This window comes from Galeopterus variegatus, unplaced genomic scaffold, assembly GCF_000696425.1.
Source record: "Galeopterus variegatus unplaced genomic scaffold, G_variegatus-3.0.2 Scaffold5026, whole genome shotgun sequence".
Lineage (NCBI taxonomy): Eukaryota > Metazoa > Chordata > Mammalia > Dermoptera > Cynocephalidae > Galeopterus > Galeopterus variegatus.
In genome coordinates this window covers 140,623-168,249 of record NW_007731137.1, presented here as the reverse complement: position 1 = coordinate 168,249, position 27,627 = coordinate 140,623, and the positions used below count along the sequence as shown (strand labels likewise).

General features: G+C 33.5%; 1 protein-coding gene across 1 annotated transcript in view; it reads right to left on the bottom strand.

Annotated features, from left to right (window-relative positions):
* Window positions 1-2,047: 2,047 nt before the first annotated feature.
* LOC103604191 (EGF, latrophilin seven transmembrane domain-containing protein 1-like) overlaps window positions 2,048-27,627 on the bottom strand; it is a gene marked incomplete at its 3' end in the record, with an annotated part of 85,007 nt that continues 59,427 nt past the window's right edge. The window contains exons 3-9 of the mRNA XM_008588772.1: window positions 16,591-16,743; window positions 10,046-10,195; window positions 8,670-8,740; window positions 7,578-7,757; window positions 7,284-7,467; window positions 6,066-6,182; window positions 2,048-2,253 (exon numbers count right to left, since the gene is read on the bottom strand). Coding sequence (XP_008586994.1) covers window positions 2,048-2,253; window positions 6,066-6,182; window positions 7,284-7,467; window positions 7,578-7,757; window positions 8,670-8,740; window positions 10,046-10,195; window positions 16,591-16,743 — 1,061 coding nt within the window. The remainder of the gene's footprint in view (window positions 2,254-6,065; window positions 6,183-7,283; window positions 7,468-7,577; window positions 7,758-8,669; window positions 8,741-10,045; window positions 10,196-16,590; window positions 16,744-27,627) is intronic.

The window sequence follows — 27,627 nt, the reverse complement described above, 5'->3', positions numbered from 1 at the left end:
TGAAGACAAGTTAGTAATGGATGAGTAGAAATCTAAGCAAATGAAAATAGAGGAATTTATTAGCAACTGGAAAATGATTCAGATTTGTGATTCAGTTGTGATTAACACATAACAAATAATAATACCATACACATTGAAAACTGATTTTACCAAAAATTGGAAGTAAGCATGGGAAGATGGGTGGTTGGAAGAGTATATAGAGTGAAGAGGAAGATGGATGCAAGAAAACTAAATCTGAGTCTTCCGTAGATGGAAGTTAGTAGATAATGCCTATTTTTTTAGAAGCTGAAAATTAGAGGAATTATTGAATTTTGGTTGAAGAAGATACAGGCTAAAGGAGAAGGATTTTCCCTTTTTTTTTTGTAAGAAACCAGAAACTTGAGTATATAGTAGCTGAGACACTGGCTTGGGAGGTAGGTTGGGTAGGGATTCAGAGGACAGATTGGGCAAAGTATCACAGTTGTTGAGAGCATGGGTTCTGGAGGAAGACTGCATGTGACTGAAACCTTCTTCTATCAGTTGATTGCTGAGTGACCATAAGCAAATTAATTAATCTCTCAGAGTCTCAATTTCCTTAGGTATAAAATGGTGATAATAGTATATACCTCATATGGCTCTCGTGAGGGCAAAATGAGTTCTTTCAAAGTAAATAACTTAGAATACTGCCTGGTCCAGCCTAAGTACTATATAAATACTGGTTGCTGTCATAATTATTATCATCAGTTATTATAACTACAATTATTATTCCTCTGAGGTAATGTAGATGTATGTATTGGTTGGTCAAGTCAAAGATACATTATTTGGGAATCAGGACACTAAAGATTTATATACGAGATAGCTTCTGTTGTGGAGAGTTCTTGTTTAAATGTGCTTTTTTTTTTCTTTGTCAAGCAGGGATGGGTGAGGTGGGTTGTCACTGGCAACTCTTCAGCTGCCAAAATATTCCACTGATAAAAACTGGAAAAACCATCAGACCATGTAAAAGAACAATATTTGGTTTCTAGTGTTAAAAAGGTCTTTTGCATTTAGCATCTGAAAAATAAATCTAAGTTGAGACCAGCCCTACAAGAAATCTTCAAGGGAGTCCTAAATGTGGAATCCAAAAAATGACAATCACCAATAGTTTCCACTTTTTTGAACATTTTACTTTGTATCTTTTTCTCTCAACATTATGCTTGTCATCATTTAGGTCTGAGCTATTATTTACTTGCATTTTCTATACATTTAGTTTCTTTCTATATTAAATGTCTGTATTTAACAGTGACACATTTGTATTGTGTGCAAGTATACATATTCTTTTTGTTTAGAAAGTCTCCCTTACCCACTGTAAATATGCATATATAATTGGCCAGCTTCAAGGTTCTCCATATGGAGCTTCAGAGGTACGTCAACCATACACCAGAACTGAAATTGTCAACTGTGAAAAGGTAGCAAGCAATCTATCATTTTGATTTTGCCCATTCATTTTTAACTAAAATAACTAAATACTCGGTTAGTTCTAATCACGTTTTTTATTGTACTGCTTTAATTATATGTTTGAAAAATGATTTAGAATAAAAACAAAAGAGTAAAATGGTCTCTACTAATTTCTTTATGAAATATTGTAAACTTCTATATGATGTATTTTAATCAACACGCAAATCCCTGCAAATATTATTTTAAATGACAAATACTAACCAAACACGTCCCTTATTAGACAAGGGATATTTACCTCGTTGACTGTGATACTTTTTTGTAACTCATTCGCTGAAGATATAGAAACTTCCAAAATCAAGCATACTTAAAAATAGAACTAAAATATATCTTAATTTCAGGGAGTCAGATATGTGAATTCTTTGGTAGTGACTGGAAAGTTTAAAGAGCACTGAAAGTACAAAAATATTTTATAGAAAAATTAGTTGAAACCACTTTACTCTTCGACTGTAATTTTGAATCTGTATCTTTAAACTCAAGAACTCACATGTAATTGAAGTGACAAACACACAAAAAAGTCCACTTCTATGAATACAGCACAATCATAACTAACCACCACCAGAAAACAACTTACCTTTATGTGACTTAAAGTAAATGTTACTTTTTCAAGTTCATACAATGTTGGTGGGCTTGACTTAATTGAGACTGAAATTACTGAAGAGATGACTCTTTCCTCCTCTTCAGAGTTACCATAATCTTGAGGTTCCAATAATAAATTGTCAGATGATGAAATCAAGGGACCAATACTCTTATAGTATAAAAATGCAACCGCAACATTGCCTATCAATCAAATAAGTATACTTAATGAAATTCTTATAAAGCAAAATTGTACTCAGGCTCTTAAAATAAACATAGTAATCAAACATACACAAATTTTACTCTAAGGGAGTCATATGAATACTCACGCATTGAAGAGTGGGCCACAATAAGCCCATGACTACATCATCAAACCCTATTATGACTTATATTCTCTGACCTCTATGAATCCAAAAATGATCATGAACTGTAGCATCCCCTTTCTACAAACTATATTTTTAAGAGAAAAATAGTCCTAGATAAATTCATGTCCAAATCCTAAGAACCGAAGTGTGAATTGTAACCACTTAAAAGATAAAATTTTGAGTTATTATTTCATGTGCAAATATATAAATTAGAGAGCTATTAGGAGAAAATGATCACAGGCTTATAGAATTAGGAAAGTTTTTAACCGAACAAGTTGTGACATGCTACTGAGCTCAACCTTACGTCCACTGAAATGCTTCCTGTTTAACATTGGTAACATATATAGTGTCAGGGTAGAAAACTATGGTTTTATAATAAAAAGATAGCAGACTTTTGTTAAGAGAATCCACATATTTGTTAAATATGAGAGACAGTCATTTATCTGTGCCACTGACACTCCCCAAATGCAATGCATCAACATAACTTATTATTACAAAGTCATAAATACAAAGTTGATAGTATCATCAAAAACAAAGGACTCTTATCAAAATTGGAAATCTCCCTAATAAATAGTGTTCTTTTGATATGATTATGAGCTAAAAGTTCCCAAAATGTATTGTCATTCATATGTCTTAATCTAACAAGCCACTGCAGGAGAGGTTGCTAAGAACCTTGCATTGCTTACAGCATTTTTCTGAACTGCCAACTTAGAAAACTTATAGCAAAGAAAAGAAATGGATGTTAGTATAACATGGTTGGGCTAGTGAAATTATGACTCCAAGAGACGACAACTACCCCAGCCTTTGCTATGGACAGACCAGGGCTGGAAGCAGGACCTGGAAACCTTTTGGGTCAAGGTGGCCTGGTCCAGTTGATGAACCAGTTTATGAGACAGTGACTTCTCAGGGGTCATAGTAGGGGATGGTCCAAAGTCAAATGAAGAATCAAAAAGGTAAGATGGATTTTTAAAATCTATTAATTACTGCTATCTTTTCTAAAGGAAAATATTTATTTAACATCAATTTTTGACTGTGGGTGGAGGAGGGGGGCGCAGAATGCTCTAAAATCCCTTTTCACACCTTTTATGAATACTGTTGTAGCATTTGTGCATTCTCATCAATGTGAACTTCTTCCAATTCTCATGATTTCTCACTAACTCTAGGCCTGATTTAGCTTTAAACCTCTTACCAAATCTGTATGTGCCATCTATCAAAAATTAGGGGTTCATTCATTAATGAAAAGTACTAAAAACTTGGAATCATTTGAAAAGAATAGGACATTTCCTATTAAATCATCGTCCATCCATTCTTCCTCATTTTTCTTCTTTACAATTTTTATTCCAGTCTTTTTTGTCCTATGATCTTTCTAACATCTGTTAACATTACCATATCTTTACAAAGAACAGGATGCAGCCTTTAATTCCATCAATAGAATATACAATTGAGCATCTAATTAGTGCAAATAAGTGTAAGTTCTGGAGTCTTTACCTCAGAATTATTACTTATATACATTTGTTAGATGATTCCCATTCTGCAGCTCTTCTTTCTTATCCCTATCTATGTCGTTTAGTTACTTCTATTTCTTTCGAATAAAATTAATAAATATTGTTACTATGGTCCAATTAGGAGTTGCACTTCAGACTACTGGAAAACTATCAGGGTGGCAGTAATTATGGTTTTAACTTCTGCTAAATTCCAAGATAAATTTTTGCCCACATATATTATACAATTAACCTGTTAGAGAATCATTGTTCTGAAATTGCTTTATGCTACTTTCTCTTGAGAATAACTAAAAACACCTTCTCAGTAAGGTTTCATATGCTGCTTCATTTTGTTATCTAAATACTGTCCCACTATATAAGTAATTTAAAAACAAATATGTAGAATCTCTCAACAAAAGTCTATTATCTTTTTATTATAGAATCATAGTTCATTGCATTCGATCTTGTTTTGCTATTCTCAAATGGTCCTGCTTACCCTTCTAATATTCAGTCTATAAAAAACGATTAAAAATCCATCTCTGCCCCACGGACCTCCTTTATTTTCCTACTAATGAAAATGTGCAGTTTAAAAAAATATACATATTTTATTAATGAATTTTTTCAGTAAATGAATAATCACATGCGGACATCATTAAGAGAATTTGAAAGTCTTTTAGATTTGTCCTTATTTTTAATATCCAACCTTGAGAAAAACACATTTTCTTACTGTGCTTTATCGAGAGCTGATATTACTGTCCCTTTCAAATGTTTGTATGCGTGATCATTAAATATAACAAAGGTAACATACAATCAGACAGAATCTTTTTGAGAGATTAATTCCATGACAATTTAATCATCTGTCACTATAATAGGTATTTTCAATGTTTTATTCCTCCCAACTTCTGAACACTACTTAAATTGTCTTTGAAATTTCAACCATTTAAAATGTTCTTTGGTTTTCCTCCCAAGTATTATACGTATTCTTGCTTAATTAGAATAAGATATAAAAGGATAAGATAGGTTAAAAGCCAAGGGTTCAATAGTAATATGACTTAGTTACTTTTGCTTTGTTTGTGACCACCTATTTCTTAACTTTTGTATAGAAAATGACAAGAATGGAGAGAATAATATTGATGGATTAGAAAAAAAAGTCACATCAGTGCAGTAAAAAAGTAAAAAGGACATTCTTCTGAGAGTGAATATGCAGAATATTTTTAACTTAAAGAAAACACATCCTTTTATGAAATAGTGTCTATACATGAGACTATGTGTTTGTTTATATTTTTCATTTGTATTTATGACCATACATGCATTCTTTAAGAAAATATTACAATTCGTGTTTTTCCTAGGTAATATATTTTTACCTATATGGGAATAACAACAAAAATTCTACTATTAGCACAGATTTTTCCAAGTGTCAGGCTACTTGCTTGACTCTTCTTAGATGACAAGGAAAAATATTTCTTTTTAGGAAGGGCTGATTTCTGTGTTAACTCTCTTCCCTCTAGTATTGGTTCTGTACTGTTTGCCGATGTGCACGGAGTCAAATCTGTTAACTTTGCATCTTAATTCCATTATTTATAAAGAAGGCTCTTAAGTTAAATAATCATTAAGTTGCCTGCTAGTACTAGCATTCTCTGATTCAATTTTTTAAAAAAATGCTGCCTTTAGTTTAGTTGAAGAGTTTTTTGTACAAAAACTAAGAAATGACAAATGGAAAGTGAAATCTAGGCTTAAACAATAACTTTGTCTTAAAAAAACCTCTATTTTTCTTCCTCAGATAATCAAAAATTCAGTCTCATGATGAACAATATGAAGGATTACTGAGGAAGAAATATTCAAAGAACTCTATGTAAATTATAGCATCTTTGCTGCAAAAGTAGTAGTAAAATCAGAGGCCTTTTGTATATATTTTCATTAGAATCTCAAAAATATCAGAACATTACAGAGGTTAGAGGTAAGAGAAGGACATAGATATTATCAGCTGAAATTCTCCCCAATTATGTATATAAGAATGAAAATCTCATGTACAAATATGGATATTCTGTATAGAACCATCAAACTTTTTTATAGGAAACCATGAAAGCTCTATATTCACATAATATAATCAACTGCATGTGTTTATTGCAAATTCATTAGCATATTGTACGTAAGATTCTTAAAGTCTTACCATCTGAATCATATGCAGCTTTTCTCTTTGGAAATATCTTTATATAATCTCCATTCATAGTCATATGGGGATGAATATGTTTCATGTGATATGAATCAAAAAAGAAAACTTTGAGAGCTGAAACAAAATCATGAAAATTACAAATTCTCCAAAATTAGTTTAATCAATATACATAATCAATATATTTAATTATTTACAGTTTTATCCATCATTATTGTATTTTAACTTCTTATTTATGGCAAATAGAATGAACATATTCTGAACATGTTTGTACAGTTTATATCTTAAAATATGACTCAAATTTTAATTTTTTTATTTCACTATAGCACTCATGGTTTAATTTAATCTTTATTGATTTAAATAAAAGATAAAATATGTATACACTCAAGAAAGATATAAATCATAATTTATAAAGCTAAGACATGCAACTAAAATGTCTTATAGTATAGTATCTTTAATATAATTTAATACTTAAATGGTGATTTAATTAAATTCTTGAGTGATAATTCCCTTACATGGTGTATTTTCACCTTTCCATGCAGAAATATCATAGAAATGTAGGACACCTATATATTAATCACAATGCTTGCAGCATTAATGTTGAGTAAGTGGCAATCCTGATGAGATAATGTTTTTTGTATATTTACTGCTACATAGCAGGATGCCACCCAGAGAATGCAGTAAAGACATATGCAATGATTATTTCAGAAAATGTACCTTGTTTGTTTACTCAGAACAACTTCATAGGCATCCTCAGTTTGACCCAAGATTCTGAATGCTTGGAAATTGCATGAAGCAAGAAACATTCTAATTTACTATGTTGATTGCTTCATATTATGAAAAGGCAGAGGATTCCTTAAAAGAAATTTAAATATACTACACCCAAAAGATCTTATGTAAAGTCAAGCTAGATTCTAACAAGTCATGAGATGACTGATTCAAAATGACAAGAGGGTAATGTACTCTGAGCATTTAACTGTTAAAACAGTTCAGGAATAGGAAAAGGTAAACATGATAGGAAGGAGGCAGTACTTACACATTCATACTTTTTACTAGTACTTCATTCATATTTCTCTTGTAATATACATCGCCATTCATTTCTACATTGATAAAACTATGACTGATTAAATCAACAATATTTTAAATACCCACCCTCCCCCTTTGAAAATAGCTTGTCTGGGAAACACTATAGCTTTAAAATTGGCCTTCTCTTCTTACCTATGTCACTTGAATTAGTATCAAACTGAGTGGTCTTTTGCAAGTTCTGAGATATCCTTAAGGTAGCTTGTTCAGCAGTGTGCATCAGTTTTGTAAGATGAGTTATCCTATGATTTGCAGATAACTTGTCCCAGACTGTAAATGTATCCTTTTGAACAAAATTATTCAACGTTTTTACAAATTCCTATTGGAAAAAAAAGTATCTTTTAAAAATGTTGGAATCCTACAATTAATCACAGATGCGAAGAAGAATTTAAAGCTCAATTATGTTGAGTTAATGCTTAATATACTTACAGTAAGAGTTGAATTAGAAAGGCTGTCCTTAGCTGAGATAGTGTTATTCATGTAAGCTAGTAATGGGGATGATTCAGCTAATATTTCTATATATGTAATTATATCCACTGGTGAAAGATCTGTCAGAGTATTTCTGTAGACTTCTTGTAGTAAAGCCATAGGTTCTTTTATGGGTCTAATCTGAGCAAAAATGAGTCCAGAAAAAAAAAAATTAGAGTTCTTTTGGAGCTTTTCAATAGTAAAACTTGTATGTTAAATTTAATCTGAGGTAGGTTTTCTTGTTCTATAGATAAATATCAGAATAAACCTAAACCATAGCATGCAGCACTAAAACCTGAATTTATTTATAAAAGATTAGCAAATAACTTAAAAAAGGATAGAAGTTACTTTAGAAGAGAAACAGAGCATGCTTGAAGTGATAATATTTTAAAAAATTGGCTTTTAGAATACTTCTTATTCTTCGATATAGAATTATATCCTAGCCAATGAGTCTACCCTAAGAGTTAAGCTCTTTAGTACTTATAAATATTGATATCCTAAGTAATAAATTATAACTTAATAATTTGAATTAGATTTTAATCAGCCAAAGAAAATTCTTTACAATGTGATTAAATGGAAATTTGCTTTCGCTGATAGTTGATTACTCATGTTGAAGTTCACATTTTCAATCACATGATGATAATTTTATGAATGTCCTACTTTATTTGCTCTTTGAAATATTCACTTTGAAGTACAAAATCTAGTTGCATTAAATTACATCTCCTTAACACGAAGGAATGGGTCTGGAGTCAAAGCACATTTTATTATTTTATTCATCAATTTTCTTTACATGTGGAAAAGAATTTTTCAGTATACCAAATAATGAGGAAGTAACATAAATTTAATATGTAAAAGTCTTTTTCAATACTCTGGGGATTTTCAAATTAATCCTATCTGTGATGCAAACATAGTACTTGGATCTCTATGTGTAAACAGTTTCAACTCTACATGAAGTTCAACTGCTAGCTACTCTTCCTGAAATGTGATATTTAAAGCACTTTAACTGAAACCAAAATGTCAAAGTAAAATATTTAACTCAACTAGTCTACTTACTTTTGTTAAAGTTTTATTAATATTTGCAGCAATGCAGGCATTATCTAAATGGCAGTTTGCATTCACATTTTCTGTAGAAAAAGAAAATAGATTATGATAACAGGACTTTCTTTTCAGTTTTGGAATATACTATATTTTACAGAAAGTGGGAGAAAGTATTTTTAAGGGACCCAGGATATGTTAACTACATAAAACATGTCTACATCTTCCATTAAATACAACCATACCCCTCCCCCACTTTTTAGCTTATTTTATAGAAGATACAGGAATTCTGGCACATTTTTGGGAAGGTGTAGCTCTTTTATACTTCACAATTATGTAGTACATATTTTATATAGTTCTTTGATAATACATAATTTTTTATTGGTTATGAATATTCATGAGATACAAAGCTGATTGTCACCACTTAATGCCCAAGATATGGCCAGATCCATACAGACAGCATACCCATTACCACAAATTACAATGATATCCCGTGTTCCCCACCCAATTATCCTCGACCTCCCTTCCCATCCACCTTTCCCCCACTCCATTTTGTATGCTGAGGTATGTTCTCTCCCTCTGCAAGTCCAATGCACCACTGTGGTCTTTCTTTCCTTCATTCTTTCTCTCTTAGCTCCCACATGTGAGTGAGCACATGTGGTATTTATCCCTCTGTGCTTTTCTTGTTTCACTCAACATAAGTTTCTCCAAGCTCATCCATGTTGTTGCTAATGGGAGAATTTCATTCTTTTTTATGGCAGAGTAGTATTCCATGGTGTATATATACAACATTTTCCTTATCCAATCGTCCACTGATGGACATTTAGGTTGATTCCATATCTTGGCTATTGTAAACAGAGCTGCAATGAACAACATTGGAGTGCAGGTATCCCTGTGACATGATGATTTCCATTCCTTTGGGTATATACTCAGAAGAGGGATTGCTGGATCATATGGAAGATCTATCTGTACTTGTCCGAGAAACCTCCATACTGTTTTCCTTAGTGGTTGTACTAATTTACCATCCCACCAACAGTGTAGGAGTGTTCCCTTCTCTCTGCATCCTCACCAGCATGTGTTATTCTCTGTCTTTTTGATTATAGCCTGTCTAACTGGGGTGAGATGATATCTCAGTGTGGTTTTAATTTGTATTTCCTTGATGACTAGTGATGTCGAGCATTTTTTCATGTACCTGTTGGCCATTCGTATGCATTCTTTTGAAAAATATCTATCCAGTTCCTTTGCCCATTTTTTAATTGGGTTATTTGTTTTTTTACTGTGTAATTGCTTGAGTTCCTTCTATATTGTGGATATTAATCCCTTGTTGGATGCATAGTTAGCAAAAATTTTCTCCCACTCTCTCATAATACATAAAATTTAACAGTACAATTTACCTTGACAGTAAGTGCCATCATTAGGTGTGAAGTGTGATTTTCCTGTGGATGTCTGATAACCTTCCTTGCAGGAGCAGTTATACCCACCATTCACATTTTCACATACTGCATGATCACCACAGACAACTGATTCACTGCACTCATCTATATCTGGAAATATTTGAAAAATTATTAAAAAATTTTTTTTAAAATTTAGTGCTCATATAGTTGCTACCTTGTCGATAACAGTATTACATATGGTTAGTGATTTCATTTCAAATTTCACAAAAAAGCAAGGAAAAAGGAAAATCCAATCATTTGGAAAGTGGGAGAAAAAACATTGCCTCATATTTTTTTAAACTTTAATTTAGCCAATCCACTTTGCCAGAGTATGGAAAATTTTATTCATGGGCCAACCTCTGAAATTACTTTCCGAATAGCATGCTTCATCAACAAAGTCATTAAAGTAATTTCCATCACTGACAATGTAACATTTAGTTCTAATTTAATAAAAACCCAATTTAAAAAATACATTTAAAATTATTTGTTTTCCAGTATTAAACTAAATTGATTGTAACAAGTCAGTTTAGAGTAATTTGGAGGATAAAAGAGTGACCTACTTTCTTTCCAAAGCTTCATTTTTGCATGTAAGTTAACCTGAAAAGCAAGATGTAGTGGAATGTCCGATTCAACTCCCTTAAAATTTTACCAAACTTACTATTTTTACTTAGGTTATATTATGGTTCCTAGTACACAATCATCACAGATAAAGTAATAAATTGTAAAAAATTAAGTCAGATTCTCAGTAGCTGTATATTGAAGCCACAATTAGGTTGCTGGGTTTTAAGCTCGCAAAACTTATATTCTGAATTTAAAATGTTACATACTATAGTGAAATGTGCCTTAAACTTATAAATACAGTATAAAATATTCAGCCTGTATAGGGAATGATTCCAAGAAACTCGAGAGTTCAAATCATCACCTTAAATTAATGCAAAGTTCTTTTTTGTTCCTCGCTGAGTTTTAACATCTTAGAGATACTTTCTGTTAAATAAACGAATGAACCTGTAATCTTAAGTTTACAATTTGATTTTCTTTTTTAAATGAATAGGGTGGCACAATACTGTTTGCTATAAAAGGGGGGGAAGAATCAAAGTCTAATTTAAAATGTCATCTAGTGAGTTATGTTACATGCAGCTGCTCCTAATTTCTCATTTAAAAACACAATAAAGGCACAGGCAAACATCTGAACTCCCACTACTAAACGCGATTCTTGAAGAAATTTCCATTAGCTAGAAAGGTAATGTTACCAGATTTAAAAAGACAATGAGAAGCCCAGATCTGAAAGAAGGCTAGAAAACGTCTTGTTGTTCTGACCAGTCTGCGTATTCACCATGTGTATTAACCCACAAAGCCGAGTAGTACACTACTTCTCAAGCAGCAGGAGTGCTTCTGAGCAGCCGTGCCCCTCTTCCTGGCATTTCTATGTATATGCAGAAACGACCACTCCACAAAAGCAAATGGACAGAAAATAAAGGCGAGAAGCAGTTGACTCTCGTGACATGGAGAACTGTCAAGAGCAGCATTCTAGGCTGGGCTACAGACCAGAGGAACCCAAACAGTACAGCTAGGGTTGTTATTTTTCAAGAAATCAATGAAATGAAAAAAAAAAAAAAATGGAACTAAAGCAAAGTCCAATCTTTTTTGGAGCGGAACTCTTGAAGTAACACATGCTGTACCCCAACTAGGAAAACGCCCCCGTGGAGGTGTGAACAGACCCGTGAAGTATCATTAATAGAACAATCTATTTCATGGGCAATAATTTTATTAAGTTCTTTGAATACTCACGCTTTATAGTTTTAGATGCCTTAGAAGGATAATGGTAAATGAGGTGTTAATTTCTCTCATTTTCAAAACCAGTTAAGGATGCAACATTCTTGAGAACTTCATCCCAAACCCAGTCTCTGAGCAACCTAAAATCCCTGGTTCTACAAACTCGATTTGCAGCCTTCCTCCTGTGCTTTGGACTTAAGTGCACACAGTCTCGGTGTTCATAACTGAATTTGTTTCAGCCTTCCCCTGCACCTCCTCCATACCCTTTAGTGTTTCCGTTGGGGTCTCTGTTCTAGTTCGAGCCCTCCCATCACCATGCACTCAGCTAGTTGGTGTCCCAGCACATCAGCCTTGGACCAAGTAAGGTATTTCAGTTTCTGAATTTACCAAGTGATAATGCAATCATCTGGAAAAATAATGAGGTAGTATCCTGAGATACTAGCATTCAAGATTAAGGTTATACAAATTTTTATATTCAGACTCCAAATGTTATAAAAGAATACTAATTATCCCATCAAAGTAATGTTTTCAAACTGTTGTCTGGTTTACACTTTTGTTTCCATAACTTTTTACTAAAATGTGGAAGTGAGGCTTGCTGAATTTGATATCCTTCTCACTCTGGGTCTCAGTGGTAGAGTTTACAGAGTTTAACCCCAGAAATGGCGGGTCTGACTATCCTAACTGGCTGTGGGCCTGGGTAGTCAAAATAGTTTCCACTATCCTCAGCAGATCACTCCATGTCCCCCTTTTACTTAGTAATATAAAGAGAACCATAAAACATTGAAAAAGCATCCTGTCTTGAATGAGAAGAAACTGGCTTGGTCAAAATGAATGTGACTGCTATTTTGCAGCAAGATCCACCTAACTTCTCTTGCAGTCTCTCACAGGGCTTAGATGGCTTGAATCTAATAAATCTGCTCTGTTTCCTCTCTCTTACAGGAAATGGCATTAGGTTTGCTTATTAAAAGACCTTCATTCAAATCCCGACTCTAACACTCATTAGCTCTGGGACCTTAGGTAATATCTCAAACAAACTAACAAACAAAACCTAACTCAAAAGAGTTCAGTCTCATAACAAATGAGGAAATATATGTGAAGGTGTTTGGAATATTGCCTAGAATATACTAGGTATCTGATGTTATAATTGAAACATCGGGGCCAATGTTTCTACTTGTATTGCATGTTTTTCTGATAGCAGGAGCCCTGTCAATAAGTAGGTTTGGAGATACGGATTCATATTCATAAGAAGTGTCTTTTTTAGGTTGCCCTGTCATAGTAATCCCCAATACTCTAAAAGAGAGAAGAAAAAACCCTTTCCCATTTTAATGAAAGCTAAATTGCTACTACGTAACTATTTGTCAGTCTAGAATTGATGGACCAGATTAAAATAATTGACCCACTTTCCCCATTACCAACCTATCACTTGACTTTATATTAGTAATTCAATATCACTAAATGCAAACACATCATTAACAACCTTAATTCATTTGCTATTTTTTCTGTGATAAGGTTATGCTTATTTTTCATGCCTACAATTAACCAACCCAGCAGTATTTTATCATAATCTTCTTTCAAACATGATCGTATATGATGGTTATCGTTCTTTTAATTATTATCGGTAACAGAGTTGTCTAACGTTTAACTCACAGACTTCAAAGAAAAGATAAAAATTCAATTGCTGGAAATAATTTACAAAGACAAAATTCAATTTTAATATTATTTAAAGCCAGAAGAATATACAATTATCATAAATTATGCAAGACAAGTCAGACATTAAAAATTACAAGCAATAAACACTGCTCTAAAGCACATGGTAAAAGTGAAGGGATTCTTGGCTTCTGCACATTTGGCCTTGGGAGAGTCACTTGACTATGGGATATGTCAGTTTCCTCATTTGTGAAATGCTAGTCTGGAACTAGGTCTCTTAGGAGCTGGGCATCTGAAGTTCTGTTTTACTGTGGTTTCAAGGATAAGAAAAACATGCACAGTGCTAAGTCTCATCCAAAGCCTTCTGCATCAAAATTACTTTATCTGTGGAAAACGGTATTTGAATATGCACTAAAGGTAAAGAATTTTCCTTGGGTCATTTCTAGCTCTGAACTGGAGTCTTACATTTTCTATTTATAGAGGTTCTTAATGACTATAATTACCAGACATGTCAAATTTAAGGTTTGGCTAAAATTTCAAATCAGAAGCAATACACTACAAGGTGACAGAGTAATGTAAAAAGGGAATAGATTAATGGTTCTCTGTTTAAATTCCCTGAGGATTATCATAGTGCACAAGGAAAATTACTACAGGACTGGAGAAAAAAGGAATAGCTGCACTGCTTCTCAAGAAAGTTTAATCCTTAAGGACAACAAGTATTGGTGAGAAATAACATTTTTCCAGAGAATGAGTTTTTCACTGAATAATCCATCAAACAAAACAGGTAGAAACAGAGGTACTCAATCGTGGGTATTGGGTTTTAATGTAGTTATTGTGTTTACCGACTACTTCAAATAGCTAAAAAGGGAATTAACAAAAACTTAGGGGTATTCCACAGGATCTCAGTAGAAATGAGTACCAGGATAAAGTGTCTTAAATTAAAAATATACTACACCCCCTTAAAATGTTGACATTCAATCATTTTGGTGTGTGGTGTGTTTTGTGTCTGTAGTTCAGTTTTTTCTAATGCAGGAATTCTCTACTTGAAGGAACATGAACAAAGAAATATACCCCTTTGTGAATTGAGGGATATTAAAAGTAAACATGATCAGATGAAAAGACAGATGTCTTCTAGAGACAAAAGACATTAGGGAATACAGAGCACAGTTAAAGTTGTATTAAATTATAATGATTAAGATGTTACAAGTTAGACTTCTTCACTAACTGGAACATTTCTTTTTTTTTTTTTTTTCCTTTTTTGTCTTTTTTCGTGACCGGCAACGGGATCGCAACCCTCGGTGTTGCCCCCGCACCTCGCTCAGCCAGTGAGCGGCCGGTCTGTATGTGGGATCCAAACCCTCGGCGGGAGCGCTGCCGCTCTTCCCAAGCGGCGCACTGTAGCAGTGCACCACCAGGCCGGCCCAAACTGGAACATTTCTACTAAAGCTTATAGACCTAGTTAATTAGAACTTAACTATTAGAAGTGAGATACACACATTACATGACATTCCAAGACTAGCAACAAGAATATAGGCTTGAGAAGAACAGTGAGGTCTATAGCACTGTAAGTTTTCTGGGCAGAATTTCATAGATTCCTTTTTCCTGAATACATTGTAAGTCTATATTCCAATAAAAAAAATTCTGAAATGTTAAAGATAAAATTATCATTCAACAGGAATAGCAATATTTTCTCATATTTTAAATCTTTCATACTCTTGCGAAGCTTGATCTACTGCATTTGCATGATTCAGATTTAACTGGTCTACCTGGTTAAGTACCTTTTTGAAGTAACAGTGGCTTTCTAGATGTAAGACTGATTCTACTCCTACCTTTATCTTAAATGTGCAAATCTGGAGTTTAACTTCCCTTGGCTATGAAATGAGGAGAATATAATCTTCCCTGTTTACATATTACGGTGAATGTTGTGAAGCATAGGTACATGTGACTGGATGATTTCTTTGATACAGATATTTTACAGATAAAATTTCCTTGAGCATTGTTTCCTAACTTATGTGTTAATAACATCTCACTAGGCAACTAATCAAATCTCTCTTTTATCTAACTATGTAATGTAGAAGCAGGACCTTATTCCTGTCTATGTTGCATATATAGTCTTGAGTTCTAGTCCCATATCTACTCTTGGCTATATGATTAAGCTCTCAGGGCCTCAGTTCATCTATTAATTTTGTAGATTATCAATCATAATTAATTATACTATTGATGGCAAATTGGATTTTTTTTAGAAACTATGATTGAGATGATTTAAAATTTATTTTAAAAGTTAATGTCTTTAGCTCCAGAGAATTTGCTTCTGAAAATTGTTCACCTGTTGAAGTTTCCAAATTACCTTTTTTTCCTCAGACTGTAATCCAAATTCTATAGAATTTCATAAATCACATCCATGGCCAAATTACAATTGAAGGCTATTTAAAAAAATCTTCCAGATACTCTCTTCAGATTCAGAATAAGTGAATAATCACTTAGGTATTGAATTAAAGTTATTATTCCTACAGAGGACATTTTAGCAAACCTGAGATGATTTTCTAATTAGGACTGTAGTGTTCAGAAAAACTTAATGTGGATATGAAGTATAATTAACTTGCATCCAGGCAGAAGTGAAACCACTAGAACAATTCTTTTCTAAGTAATGTGTCTGAAAAAATGCAGCGCCCATTGTAGAGTGTGTATTTATAAAAGCATAAATATCTTGTTATACAAATGATGATTTTCTTGAGTTAATACATTATTTCAAAGTGTACGTATTGATTATATTGTTTGCCACCATCTCATCTCATCTCATCTAATTCCTGCATTAGATCTCATGGCTCCATGAAATTTTTTTTTTTTTTTTTTTTTTTTGTTAACTGTTTGATTTTCTCAAAAAAAATTTGCTATATTCTTAGATAAATACTCCATAGTAACTTATACAACATTGGAGAAATAAAGGAATTAATAAAGTTTCTGAAAGTATTTAAAAACTAGGGTACAATCAGGGATTGGTAGAATTTGGTACAGATATTATTTAATCTCTGAGGTAAAAGCAGTAAGATATAGGTACAAATTTTAACTTAGATGATTGGACTTACCTATGCATATGGTTCCATCATTAGTGATAAACTTGTCTTGGTTGCTGCTGGATCTGAAACCAGGTGCACACATACAGTAATAACTTCCCTCTGTATTTGTGCAGTTAGCATTTTCACCACAGGACTGAGTTAAATTTCCACACTCATTATCATCTGTGGACATATCAATTTAAAATGTTATTTGTATATAATTCACATGAATTTCTTCTATTTTCCATCAGTATTTGGGAATTTTGGCTGTTAAATAGTTTATGGCAATGCGTTTATTTCCCCGAAAACTTAAAGAATCCACATTCCACACTTTTCTTGTTCTCGTTTATTTTGTGAAACCTTCTTTGTAGCTGAAAAGGAAGACTCGATCTCTTACCTCAAAAGCACTATATATAAATATTGAATCAATATTGGAATATTTTTCAATTTTTTATGTGTAATTTAATTATAATAATGTCAATAAATATATGCTCATTTGTGAATTACAGTGCTCTTCATAATCAGTCAAAAGCATACCATAATTTAAAGATCAAAAATTAAAAACTGGCATGCTCTTATCATGTACTATTTATTTTCGTCATTTGTTCCCTAGAAAAATTTTGCAATTCTATGTCTGCAATCCTTCATTTATTCATTAGTGCATTTGCTCACAACTATATACATTATGTTGTTTTACAGCACAGTACACAATACACACACGCACACACACAAAAGGAATTATATCATGGTCCTTACCCTTATATTCTTACAATTTACCTAAAGAAATAAAAATTCAAAGCCTTTTTTAAAAATCAGAAAACAGAATCATTTTATCTGTCAAATAAATGAACTGGAAAATAAGTGCTTCTCAGAGGTCATCACAAAGGGCAGGAGAAGAATATTTTCCAGTGACATGAGATCCTGTTGTGGGTTCAATTGTGCCTCTCAAAAAGATATGTTAAACTCATCACATAAAATACTGTTTTCTGCTAAGGTAATGTTTTCTGTTATGGTTTCAAAGTTGTTTTTTTCAAATGCCCATTTAAAGATGGTTATGATATCAATCTGTGAATCTGATGTTATTTAGAAATGGGACCTTTGCAGATGTAACCAAGTTAAAATGAGATCATACTGAATTAGGGTGGGCCCTAATCCAATGACTGGTGTCCTTAGAAACTGAGAGAGATTTATATATAGTGGCAGAGGAGAAGGCTGTGTGAGGACAGAGGCAGGGACTGAGTGATGCAGCTGCAAGCCAAGGAATATGCCAAAGGTAGCTGGCAACCGCTAGAAGGTAGAAAGGGGCAAGGAAGGATTCTTTCCTAGACCATTTGGAAGGAGCATGGCCCCACTGACACTTTGATTGTAGACTTTTAGTCTCCAGAACTGTGAGAAAATAAATTTCTGTTGTGTTAAGTCACCAAGTTGGTCATAATTTTTTACGACAGCCCCAGAAAACTGATAGACCCAAACTGGACAATATAGGATAGGTACGTAACAGTCAGATGGAGAGAAAGAGAGAAGGAAGAAAGCTAAAGGAAGACAAAGTGTTGGACAAAAGTGATGGCATAAGGGTGATGGAGACATTTCTGAAGGTAGAGGAAGCCTCACTGGGGAGCACAGAGAGAAATCATAAGGGAATCATTGTAAAAACAAGGCAAGTTTGAAAAATGTCTTGAATTTTTACTCTTCATTTTAATCAAACCAAGTTTAATTTCTTTTTAAAGGGTGAGTTGTATAACATTTAATTCACTTACAGGCTATTGCATATATAGAGTGATAAGTAAGATTTGGAGGATTTTCCAAATGCTTTATACGTATTAATTCATTTAATGCTTCCATAAGCTCTAGGAGGTAGGTATTATCCTTTTTAATTGATAAGAAAAATGGAGCAGAAGTAGCCCAGGCCTCACACCTAAGACTTTTTTGCTGTTGTGGCATCAGGCCCCGTTTTTCCTTACAAAAGGCACCTTCTCGGGAGGTTGAGTTGGAATCCTTAGTTCCCTTGAAAATTCTCATCCCTAGCATTTGACTTAAATTATTCTTGGGTCAGTAGGAGAGAGCAAAAGGGAAGAGTTTTGAGCTGCCCCTAGAGGCCAATGACTTTCAGACATATAAGAACATAGGTTGAGCTCCCCAAAGTTTTTATAAGCCAGGCAGGTAGCTGAAGTTTGACTCCACCAGGTGTTAGACAATAAAAGGTGGTGTATCTTGTGACTCTGGGAAGTACACACCTAACCTAAGGGATTTTAAATTTTAAAAATTTGAAAATCATATTTAAAACACTTTACTCAGATTTAACATTTGGCCAGGCATTATATGGCCAATGGAGGTTGGAGAAATTGAGGAAAGTTGCTAAAAATATGACAATAAAGTAAGATAAATTGTGAATGCTTTTATATGAAATGCGGAAGAGTTAATATTTTATTGATATGCATGTATTTAATTTATTCTGTATAAATGAATATATTATTCAACTTTATATGGCTATATAAACATATATAGCCATATGCTCAGAAAGCATACATATATGTCTATGTATGCATACAATAGAAATTAAACTAGTTCATGAAAATTAACTGAGAGTGGCTCAGAAATTGAATATAGACACCTAAATTAAGTGCCTAAATTCTTTAAATTTCAAGTTAAAGAAAAATATTTCACCCACATTGGGTTTGATTCAATCATTCAGTGACTCAAATATTCATAGAGTTCCTAGTTCCCAAATGTGAATCTGTCTATACTGGGAAATAAGTGGAAATTAATCAAAAAGTCAGGATCTGTGCCCTGCTGTCAGAGATCACATTCTAAAGGTAAGTTAACAGAGAAGCATATAATTGAGTTTTTATTAAAATAAAAGTTTTCATTTTTATCTCTAAATTTGAGTCCCTTCACAGGATACTGGGAGAAGTTTATATTAAACTTTAAAAGAAATTGTGCTCTCATATCAGTTATTGGTAATATAGAGAAGAATGAGGATCGTATCCCTTGTGGGATATATCTGCAAAGATGATATGCAAAAATACAGAGAAAAAGGGCTCACTAGGTCAGAATCCAAATAAAATGAACCGTGTTATATCTCAAGTGCCAAATAAAATGAATCCATCAGGTCAGAATCCAAATAAAATGAACCGTGTTATATCACCAAACTGATTGTGTTTCTAAAAATAAATTAACACACCAACATGTTATTTGACTTTGACATATTTTTATTAGTCTTGGGTAACATATTAAGAGGCAGAAGAAAAACAAAAGTTGACATTGATTTTTGTGTCTCTTCCTACTGTAAGCTTTTGAGCACGTGACCTCTTAGCTTCCTCACCAAGAATTTGGAAATAAAAATGTTTCCTTATCTATCTCCAAATCTTCTAAACTGGATATGTAATGTGGACAAATTCCCTAATGGTCCAACTCAAATCTTGTCTCAAACCCTTATCTGAAAGTAACCTCCTCTCTTCCCTCAAGATAGTGGAGACAGGCAAAAAATTACCTTTGTGAAGTAATATATAAATATGAATTATTTAAATTGCCTGAAACTTTCTGGTGTTCAGCTTCATTATAATTAATCTTCAAGGAGAAATTTCTCTGGATGGGTATAACATAGGACAATAAAAGCCTGCTTCTTTTGTGCTCTTATTTCTGGTGTTCAAATCAAATTATCAGTTATATTATCCACTGTCTGTAACTCCATATTTAATCCTTTTTGTGGATGATAAAATAAATAGATTAAGATGTCCCTTGAAAAATTCACTATAATAGAGTAACATTGAAAACACATTTTAAAATGTTATCAAAAAGGAGAAATACTAATACGGAGAAATATTTGGCATTGTCTCAGCAAAAATTCTTCCCGGCTCATCGCTAACATGCTGCATCAAGCATTGTGAGACCAAAGGCATGCACACAGCCTCTAACAAAGGGATCCGTGGCTACTGGAGCAGATGTGCCAAGACCTAAATTATAAGACTGTAGTGTGTGTAATAGATAAAAGAGGCACTTAGTACAGTGTTAACTCAGAGAGGGGAATGGCTTCCTCAGGTTGTTTGCAGAATACAAGGGTGAAGATTATTCAGAGGGAAGGCTTAGAAGAGGAAGAAATGCTTGAGCCAGGCACTCAAGAACTTAGACAAACGAAAGGGGCCCCAACAATCCATTTAAGCAAAGGGAAGAGTTGACCCAAATGCCCAGAGACCTGCAGAAGCAGCATAATTTAGAGGATAATTATATTGTTGAAACTGAGTATGTGGGTAGAGGTTGTAAGGCAAATATTGGTGCAAGGAGGCATGACCCAAACAGAAAAGTTTGCCAAGAATTTGAAAGCATATTCAGTGGGTAAAGGATGGCCATGACAGATTTTGTGTAGTGGAGAAATCTGCTTGGATTTGAGTTTCAAAACAGTTTTTGAAATGCAAAGAAAACTAGCTAAAATCCAGGTAGAACACTTGAGATCCATATATAAGACTTGAGGAGCTCACCAAAGAAGAGTCAAGAAGAAAGAGGTAAGCTATATTTCAGAATATTCAAGTGTTAAAAGTAAGTGATCTGAGGAAGAGAAAGGGAAGTAGGTAGGATTAAACTAGATTGGCCATGAATTGAAAATTGTGTCATCTGGGTGATGGCTACATGTAGATTTTTGTATTATTATTTTTATTTGTGTGTATTTGAAATTTTTTCACAATAAAATAATGTCAAAAATATCAGTAGGGCTTAGAGATTAATTAGATATTTGAGTTGGCTGGGAGGGAGGTGAGGCAAAGACAGCTCCCAGGTACTGACTTGGAGGGATTTGGTGGATAAACTGATCCACTTACCAGGACAGGAAGAAGCAGAGGAGCAACTTGCATCCAGGTTAAGGTAGTGAGCTCACTTTTGGACATGAGGAAATTGAGGTGCCTTGATTGACTGAGGAAATTCGGACAGTAATATAAACAGCTGGATAGTCAACCATGTGGCCATAGATGGTCTAATCAGGAAGGAGAGCTCAAGACTCCCTTCTTCTCTTGAGGAGCATGGGTCAGGTTCAAGAACATGGTATTTACTAGGCTCCAGTGAAAGGGGCAAGCCTGCTGTTTGCACTTCTCTCCGGACAGATCCTCATCCTCACCTTCTAACTCCCGTTCCTATCTCAGTTTAAATGAACTTGGCTGTGGACATTATTGCACTCTTGTTTTGTCTCCCCTCCCTCCTTTTGTTTCTATTCTTTGTATGTTTTTCCTTGAATTTGCGTCTTCTCTCTCACCAAGTGATAAAGTCCAGAGGACTGAGGCTAGGATGCAGGGTTAGAGTAAACAGACCAAGGAAGCCCCTTCACCTGTTTTTGGTCAGCACTGACCAGAGGAAACCTTGGAGTTCCACACGGTGGATTTTTCAGCCTAGCTCGCCAGAAAAATCACACAAGGGTCTAAAATTGTAATCAGATGTGTATGTCTGAAATATCCTCTTTCAAATATATTTTTGGGTAGCTTGTTCCTGTGGTTGGTTGTTAGGTACTCATTTAGCTGTCTTGGGCTCATATAAACAAATAATAATTTACACATACTAATCTGAAAGAAGAGAGGAAACATGTTTTTTTCAGACACTCAGCTAAATGGCACATTTTATTTTACTTAATCATTTCAATAACACAATGATTGATATTGTCTCCACTTATGAGGGAACTAAAGCTCAGATGGATTAAATCACAGTAGTGTAGAGAGAGAATCTGGTGGAAACAGTTTTTGTACTTAAAACTGCCTGGTTCCAAAGACCAAGTCATTTTTTTTTTTGCATTGTAGGGTGAAGTGTACTTTACCATAGAGTGTGCTTCTAAAGAAGACACAAATAGTGGGCATTTAATTCTCCAAATTCAAGAGTGATTTTGAGTGCTCTTGTAATGGCATATTTTAGGCAACAAATCATATGATTATATTACTTTCTGTGTATAATATAACAGAATTTTACTGGTTTTGTAAGACAATGGTATTCCAGAATCTGAATAATATTTTAGTTCATATTCTATTTTTCAATCTATTGACCACAGATGAAGAGAAATAATTAAAAAAAAATTCCCCTCTGTTTTTTTTAGCACTTGAGATATTATTGACTGGGATCCGATTGATTATAACAACTTGAAAGCCATGGAACTTCAGCAGCAGCACCACTGTTGTACACATTTTCCCTCTGGACATGATTGCCAGTATTGCTCTGTAAATTTGAACACTGAACGGACTATAACAGTTATGTGATTCCTTGTGAAACAGGCCCTCTGTGTCAAAGGTGGAACAACACAGAGAGCTCCCCTCCTGCCCCGTTTCTCCTGGATGCAGCCTGCCCATTTGTTTTTAATAGCACTGAAAATTCTCTTCTTATACCTAGTATTCTGTAGAAAAATCATCATTTTTAGCCTTCTAAACTATGGACTTCCTATGGACTTTGTATTTTTCTCGTGAATACCAAGGTAAACATAGGTAAGAAGATATGGGGGAAGAAAAATTCAGCAGAGGGAAAGAAAAAAAACTACAATGAAGCTAGAATGGCTTCAGTCAGTCGAGAGAAGTAACAGAGTTATTGTTTCCTTACTGGAATGCATGTCATTATCATCCTCTGTATAAACAAGAAAAGGTACCAGGGGGAAGATGCAGAATTACATCTTTCTCCCACTCTGGAAATTATTTTTTGCACCTAAATCTCTAAGTTCAGGCCAGAACGAGAGCATGGCACACACAAGCTATCTCTCTGCACATATATACTCACGTACAAAGAATTGTTAATTAACAGGAAAGATAAAAACATAAATCCAATACTGAAGATACACATCCCACTTTTCCATTGTTGACTATAAAGCTCAAAGCATAAACTTATTCTTCCTTGACTATGGATTTAATAACTCCAATTTATTAAAGGAAAAGTCAGATATATCAAGTAAAAATGTTACCATTTTTTCAAGGTAAACAAAGTAGAGGTACATAAGAATAAAGTATTTATCATTTTGTAAAAATTTCTTTTGTGGAAATCTGTTTTTTAAGCTGTTTGAAACAGCAAGTATCATTTCAAGATTTTTTGAAAGGAAAAATGTAGCCTTTGACTATGGATTAGATTTTGAAAAGGATGTGCAAGGCAGGAAAAAGCCAAACAATACATGTATAGAATGTTCTTTGCTGCTGTTTTTGCATTGAGTTATTTTCTGAGGTAAATGTAACACTTAGGAAAATGTTCCTGTTTTATGCTACTATCATTTTTTGGTCCTCTCTTTGTCAGAACTATTAATACACACATATTAGAAAAAACAAGCAGAACTAAGTATAAATAGAGGAATCAAATGCAAGGAAAAGAAGCAATCTTATTTTTCTACACACTGGAAACTGCTTTTCTTGCTCATTGGAGAGGCTAGGACAAAATCCTGACACATTTATTTCAAACTATGAATCAACGATTCTGAATTTTTTTTGTTTCATTGTATCTATCAACTGCAGGAGTAAAGATGAGTAATACTCTTATAGTCTCTCTGTGACTTAAGTAATGCTTTTGAAAAAGCTAGTTTTATTGACTTTTGTTTCTAATCATTGAAGTAATACATATTCAATGGGAAAAATCAAGTCATTGATAGAATAATCTTACAAGCTCTCAGTTGCAACAAAAGTTGCTAGTTCACAAAGGAAAATTACTTGGAATGGTATCAGATTCTCATTAACATCATTGAAAGACAGTGAAGTAGCATGTATAAGTCACTGAGATAAAACAACTGTGTCCCTGTAATTCTCTAGCCAGCTAAAGAAATCTTTCACTCATCAGGGAGAAAGACACATGTAGAAATGCAAGGATTCAGAATAGATCACCCATGCCCTCTGCATAAAGGAAATATTCAAGATAGTGTTCTAAACAGATAATAATGAATTCAGATGACAGACCTCCATATAGAGGAAGATTAGATGAAGAGCTAAGAATGGTGGACAATAAACTCTGCAATATATAAATGCAAATGGATGATGACTGTGTGATTATGAACACGTAAGTGTTAAGATTCTAGCTAAATATATACTGAAAGGAGAAACTAATAAATAGTCTCAAAACTATTAAATCGTAGGGTTTTATAGGATTCATATTCCTTTGGTCAGGGTGAGGGTGGAGCACAGTGGGCAAGAAAAGCACACTGGGGAAAGGCAGAGTTGTTCTCTAATTTTAGAAAAGTACATAAATATGGATTGGGGTATAGGTATCAAGAATAAGAAATAGATTGGAAATTAGCAATTGAATATTCAGAAAAAAACAGGGCAAAAAAGATAAAAAGTAATTTGACAAAGTCAACCTTAAGAGGAAAAATGAAACTATAACTAGAAAAGTACATAAATATGGATTGGGGTATAGGTATCAAGAATAAGAAATAGATTGGAAATCAGCAATTGAATACTCAGAAAAAAACAGGGCAAAAAAGATAAAAAGTAATTTGACAAAGTCAACCTTAAGAGGAAAAATGAAACTATAACTAAGAAAAAATAAAATAGCTAACATGAGATAATTTTGGTGGAATAAAAATATTAATCAAATATATCTATGGCTATACTGAATATATAATATATTTTCCCCATTATAGGACAGCTTATAAGATTACGTTGCAAATAAAATTCAGCTATATAAATAAGCACACTTAGAGTTTAAATAAAAACAACTTTAAAAATAAATCAATGGACAAAGAAAATAGGGGTGACGCATATAATATCAGAGTAGAATTTAAGGTTAAAGTCATTAAATGAGATCAAGAGGGATATCACAAAAAAGTTCAGCTTATGAAAAAAATTATAGTAGCTATAAATATGGAACCTAAAATAACATAGAGCCTAAAAGCTATAGAGAAATCATTTATGTGAAATTCAAAGGGAACTAGATGAAGGTGCAATTATAGACAACTGTTTTAATTTTCCTCTTTCTGACTCTGATATATCCAATTTACTAAAAAATATATCATTATATCAACAGGTATCAAAAATATAATTATGGGCCGACCCAGTGGCGCACTCGGGAGAGTGCGGCATTGGGAGCGCAGTGGCGTTCCCGCCGTGGGTTCGGATCCTATATAGGGATGGCCGGTGCGCTCACTGGCTGAGCGTGGTGCAGGTGACACCAAGCCAAGGGTTGCGATCCCCTTACTGGTCACAAAAAAAAAAAAGACAAAAAAAAAAAAATATATATATATATATAATTACAGTTGGCTCTTTTAGTAGATTGAATTATGTCCCCCAAAACTCACTGAAGTGTTAAGTGTTAGAAACTTAGCCCCCACCATGACTGTTAAGAGGGTAGGAAATCCTATTATGGTCATTGAAAGTTGGAGCCTTGAGGAGGTGATTGGATTGTAGGACTGTGCTGTAGTGAATGGATTAAAAATGGTGGTCAGGGGCGTGGTTCTGTGGGCATTAAAAGGAGAGGAGAGTCTGCTTTTCTCTTTCTCTCTGCTTCCACCATCTTGCAATGTGAGACCCCTGGGTCACTGTCACCACCACCAGATGGACTTTGGACTTCCCAGCCTCAGAAACTGTAAGCAATAAATTTTGTTTATAAATCATCCAGTTCCAGGGATTTTGTTATTAGCATCAAAAATGGACTAATAAAGCCCTTCACATCCACAGGTTTCACATCCATGGATTCCACCAAACGCAATCAAAAGTATTTGGGAAAACAATGAAATAAAAAATAACAATGCAGCAATAAAAAATAATACAAACTTAAAAATACAGTAAACTAATTACTTACATAGCCTTTACATTATATTAGGTATTATAAGTAATCTAGAGAGGATTTAAAGCATATGGAGGGAGGATGTGTAGAATTTATATGCAACTACACCATTTTGTATCAAGGACTCAAGCACCCAAGGATTTTGGTATCTGTGTGTGTGTGGGGGGGTCCTAGAACCTACCCCTTCATGGATATCCAGAAACAACAACTGTAATAAAGTTCAACAGACAGGATAAAAATCTGTTTAATGTAAAAAGGGATATTTAACAAAAACAACATAACTATTATTCTAAATATTGAAATGCTAATTTACATGGCCAAACTACTCCTTTGGAAACTTATAGGGATTTAATGATGTGTGAGATGTGTCTATTTTCCAATCGCTTTGCATTCAATGCCAATTTGACAGAAAAAAATATGAGGTCTTGTTTTTATAATTATGTTCAGACCATTTATTTAAATATCAGTGAGGATGGGTACCTTTTCATATATTTATCTGCTTTTTATTTCTGTTTTGCTAACTGGCTGTTTATATCTTTTGCTCAGGCATTATTAATTTTCTTGTTAATTTGTAAGAGCTTTTTAAAAATTATCAACTATTGCCTCTCATGAGTAACATAGATGTCATCAAATTTAAAGTTATTTTAAACTTTATTTGCTTTCTTATTTACTTTCTAAGCTCCAGAGATCATTTCGTAGTCACGTCTCACATTGTTTTCCTGTTTTTGATTTTGTATCATGTGTATAAAATATTCCCAGCCCTGAAATTATAAAAATATTTACTAGTATTTTTTAAATTACCTTTATTTTCTACCATAAAATCTTTAAATCATAGGCAATTCACTTCAGTGTACAATGTGGGGTTCAGATCTGTTTCTCTTAAAATGAACAAGTTGTTTCATCATTTATTGAATAATCATTCATTTCTTCTCTGATAGCTTTTTAAAAATTATCAACTATTGCCTCTCATGAGTAACATAGATGTCATCAAATTTAAAGTTATTTTAAACTTTATTTGCTTCCTTATTTACTTTCTAAGCTCCAGAGATCATTTCGTAGTCACGTCTCACATTGTTTTCCTGTTTTTGATTTTGTATCATGTGTATAAAATATTCCCAGCCCTGAAATTATAAAAATATTTACTAGTATTTTTTAAATTACCTTTATTTTCTACCATAAAATCTTTAAATCATAGGCAATTCACTTCAGTGTACAATGTGGGGTACAGATCTGTTTCTCTTAAAATGAACAAGTTGTTTCATCATTTATTGAATAATCATTCATTTCTTCTCTGATTTAAATATAACCTTTTACATATTCAAAATATACTAATTTACTCAGACCAGTTTCTTTTAA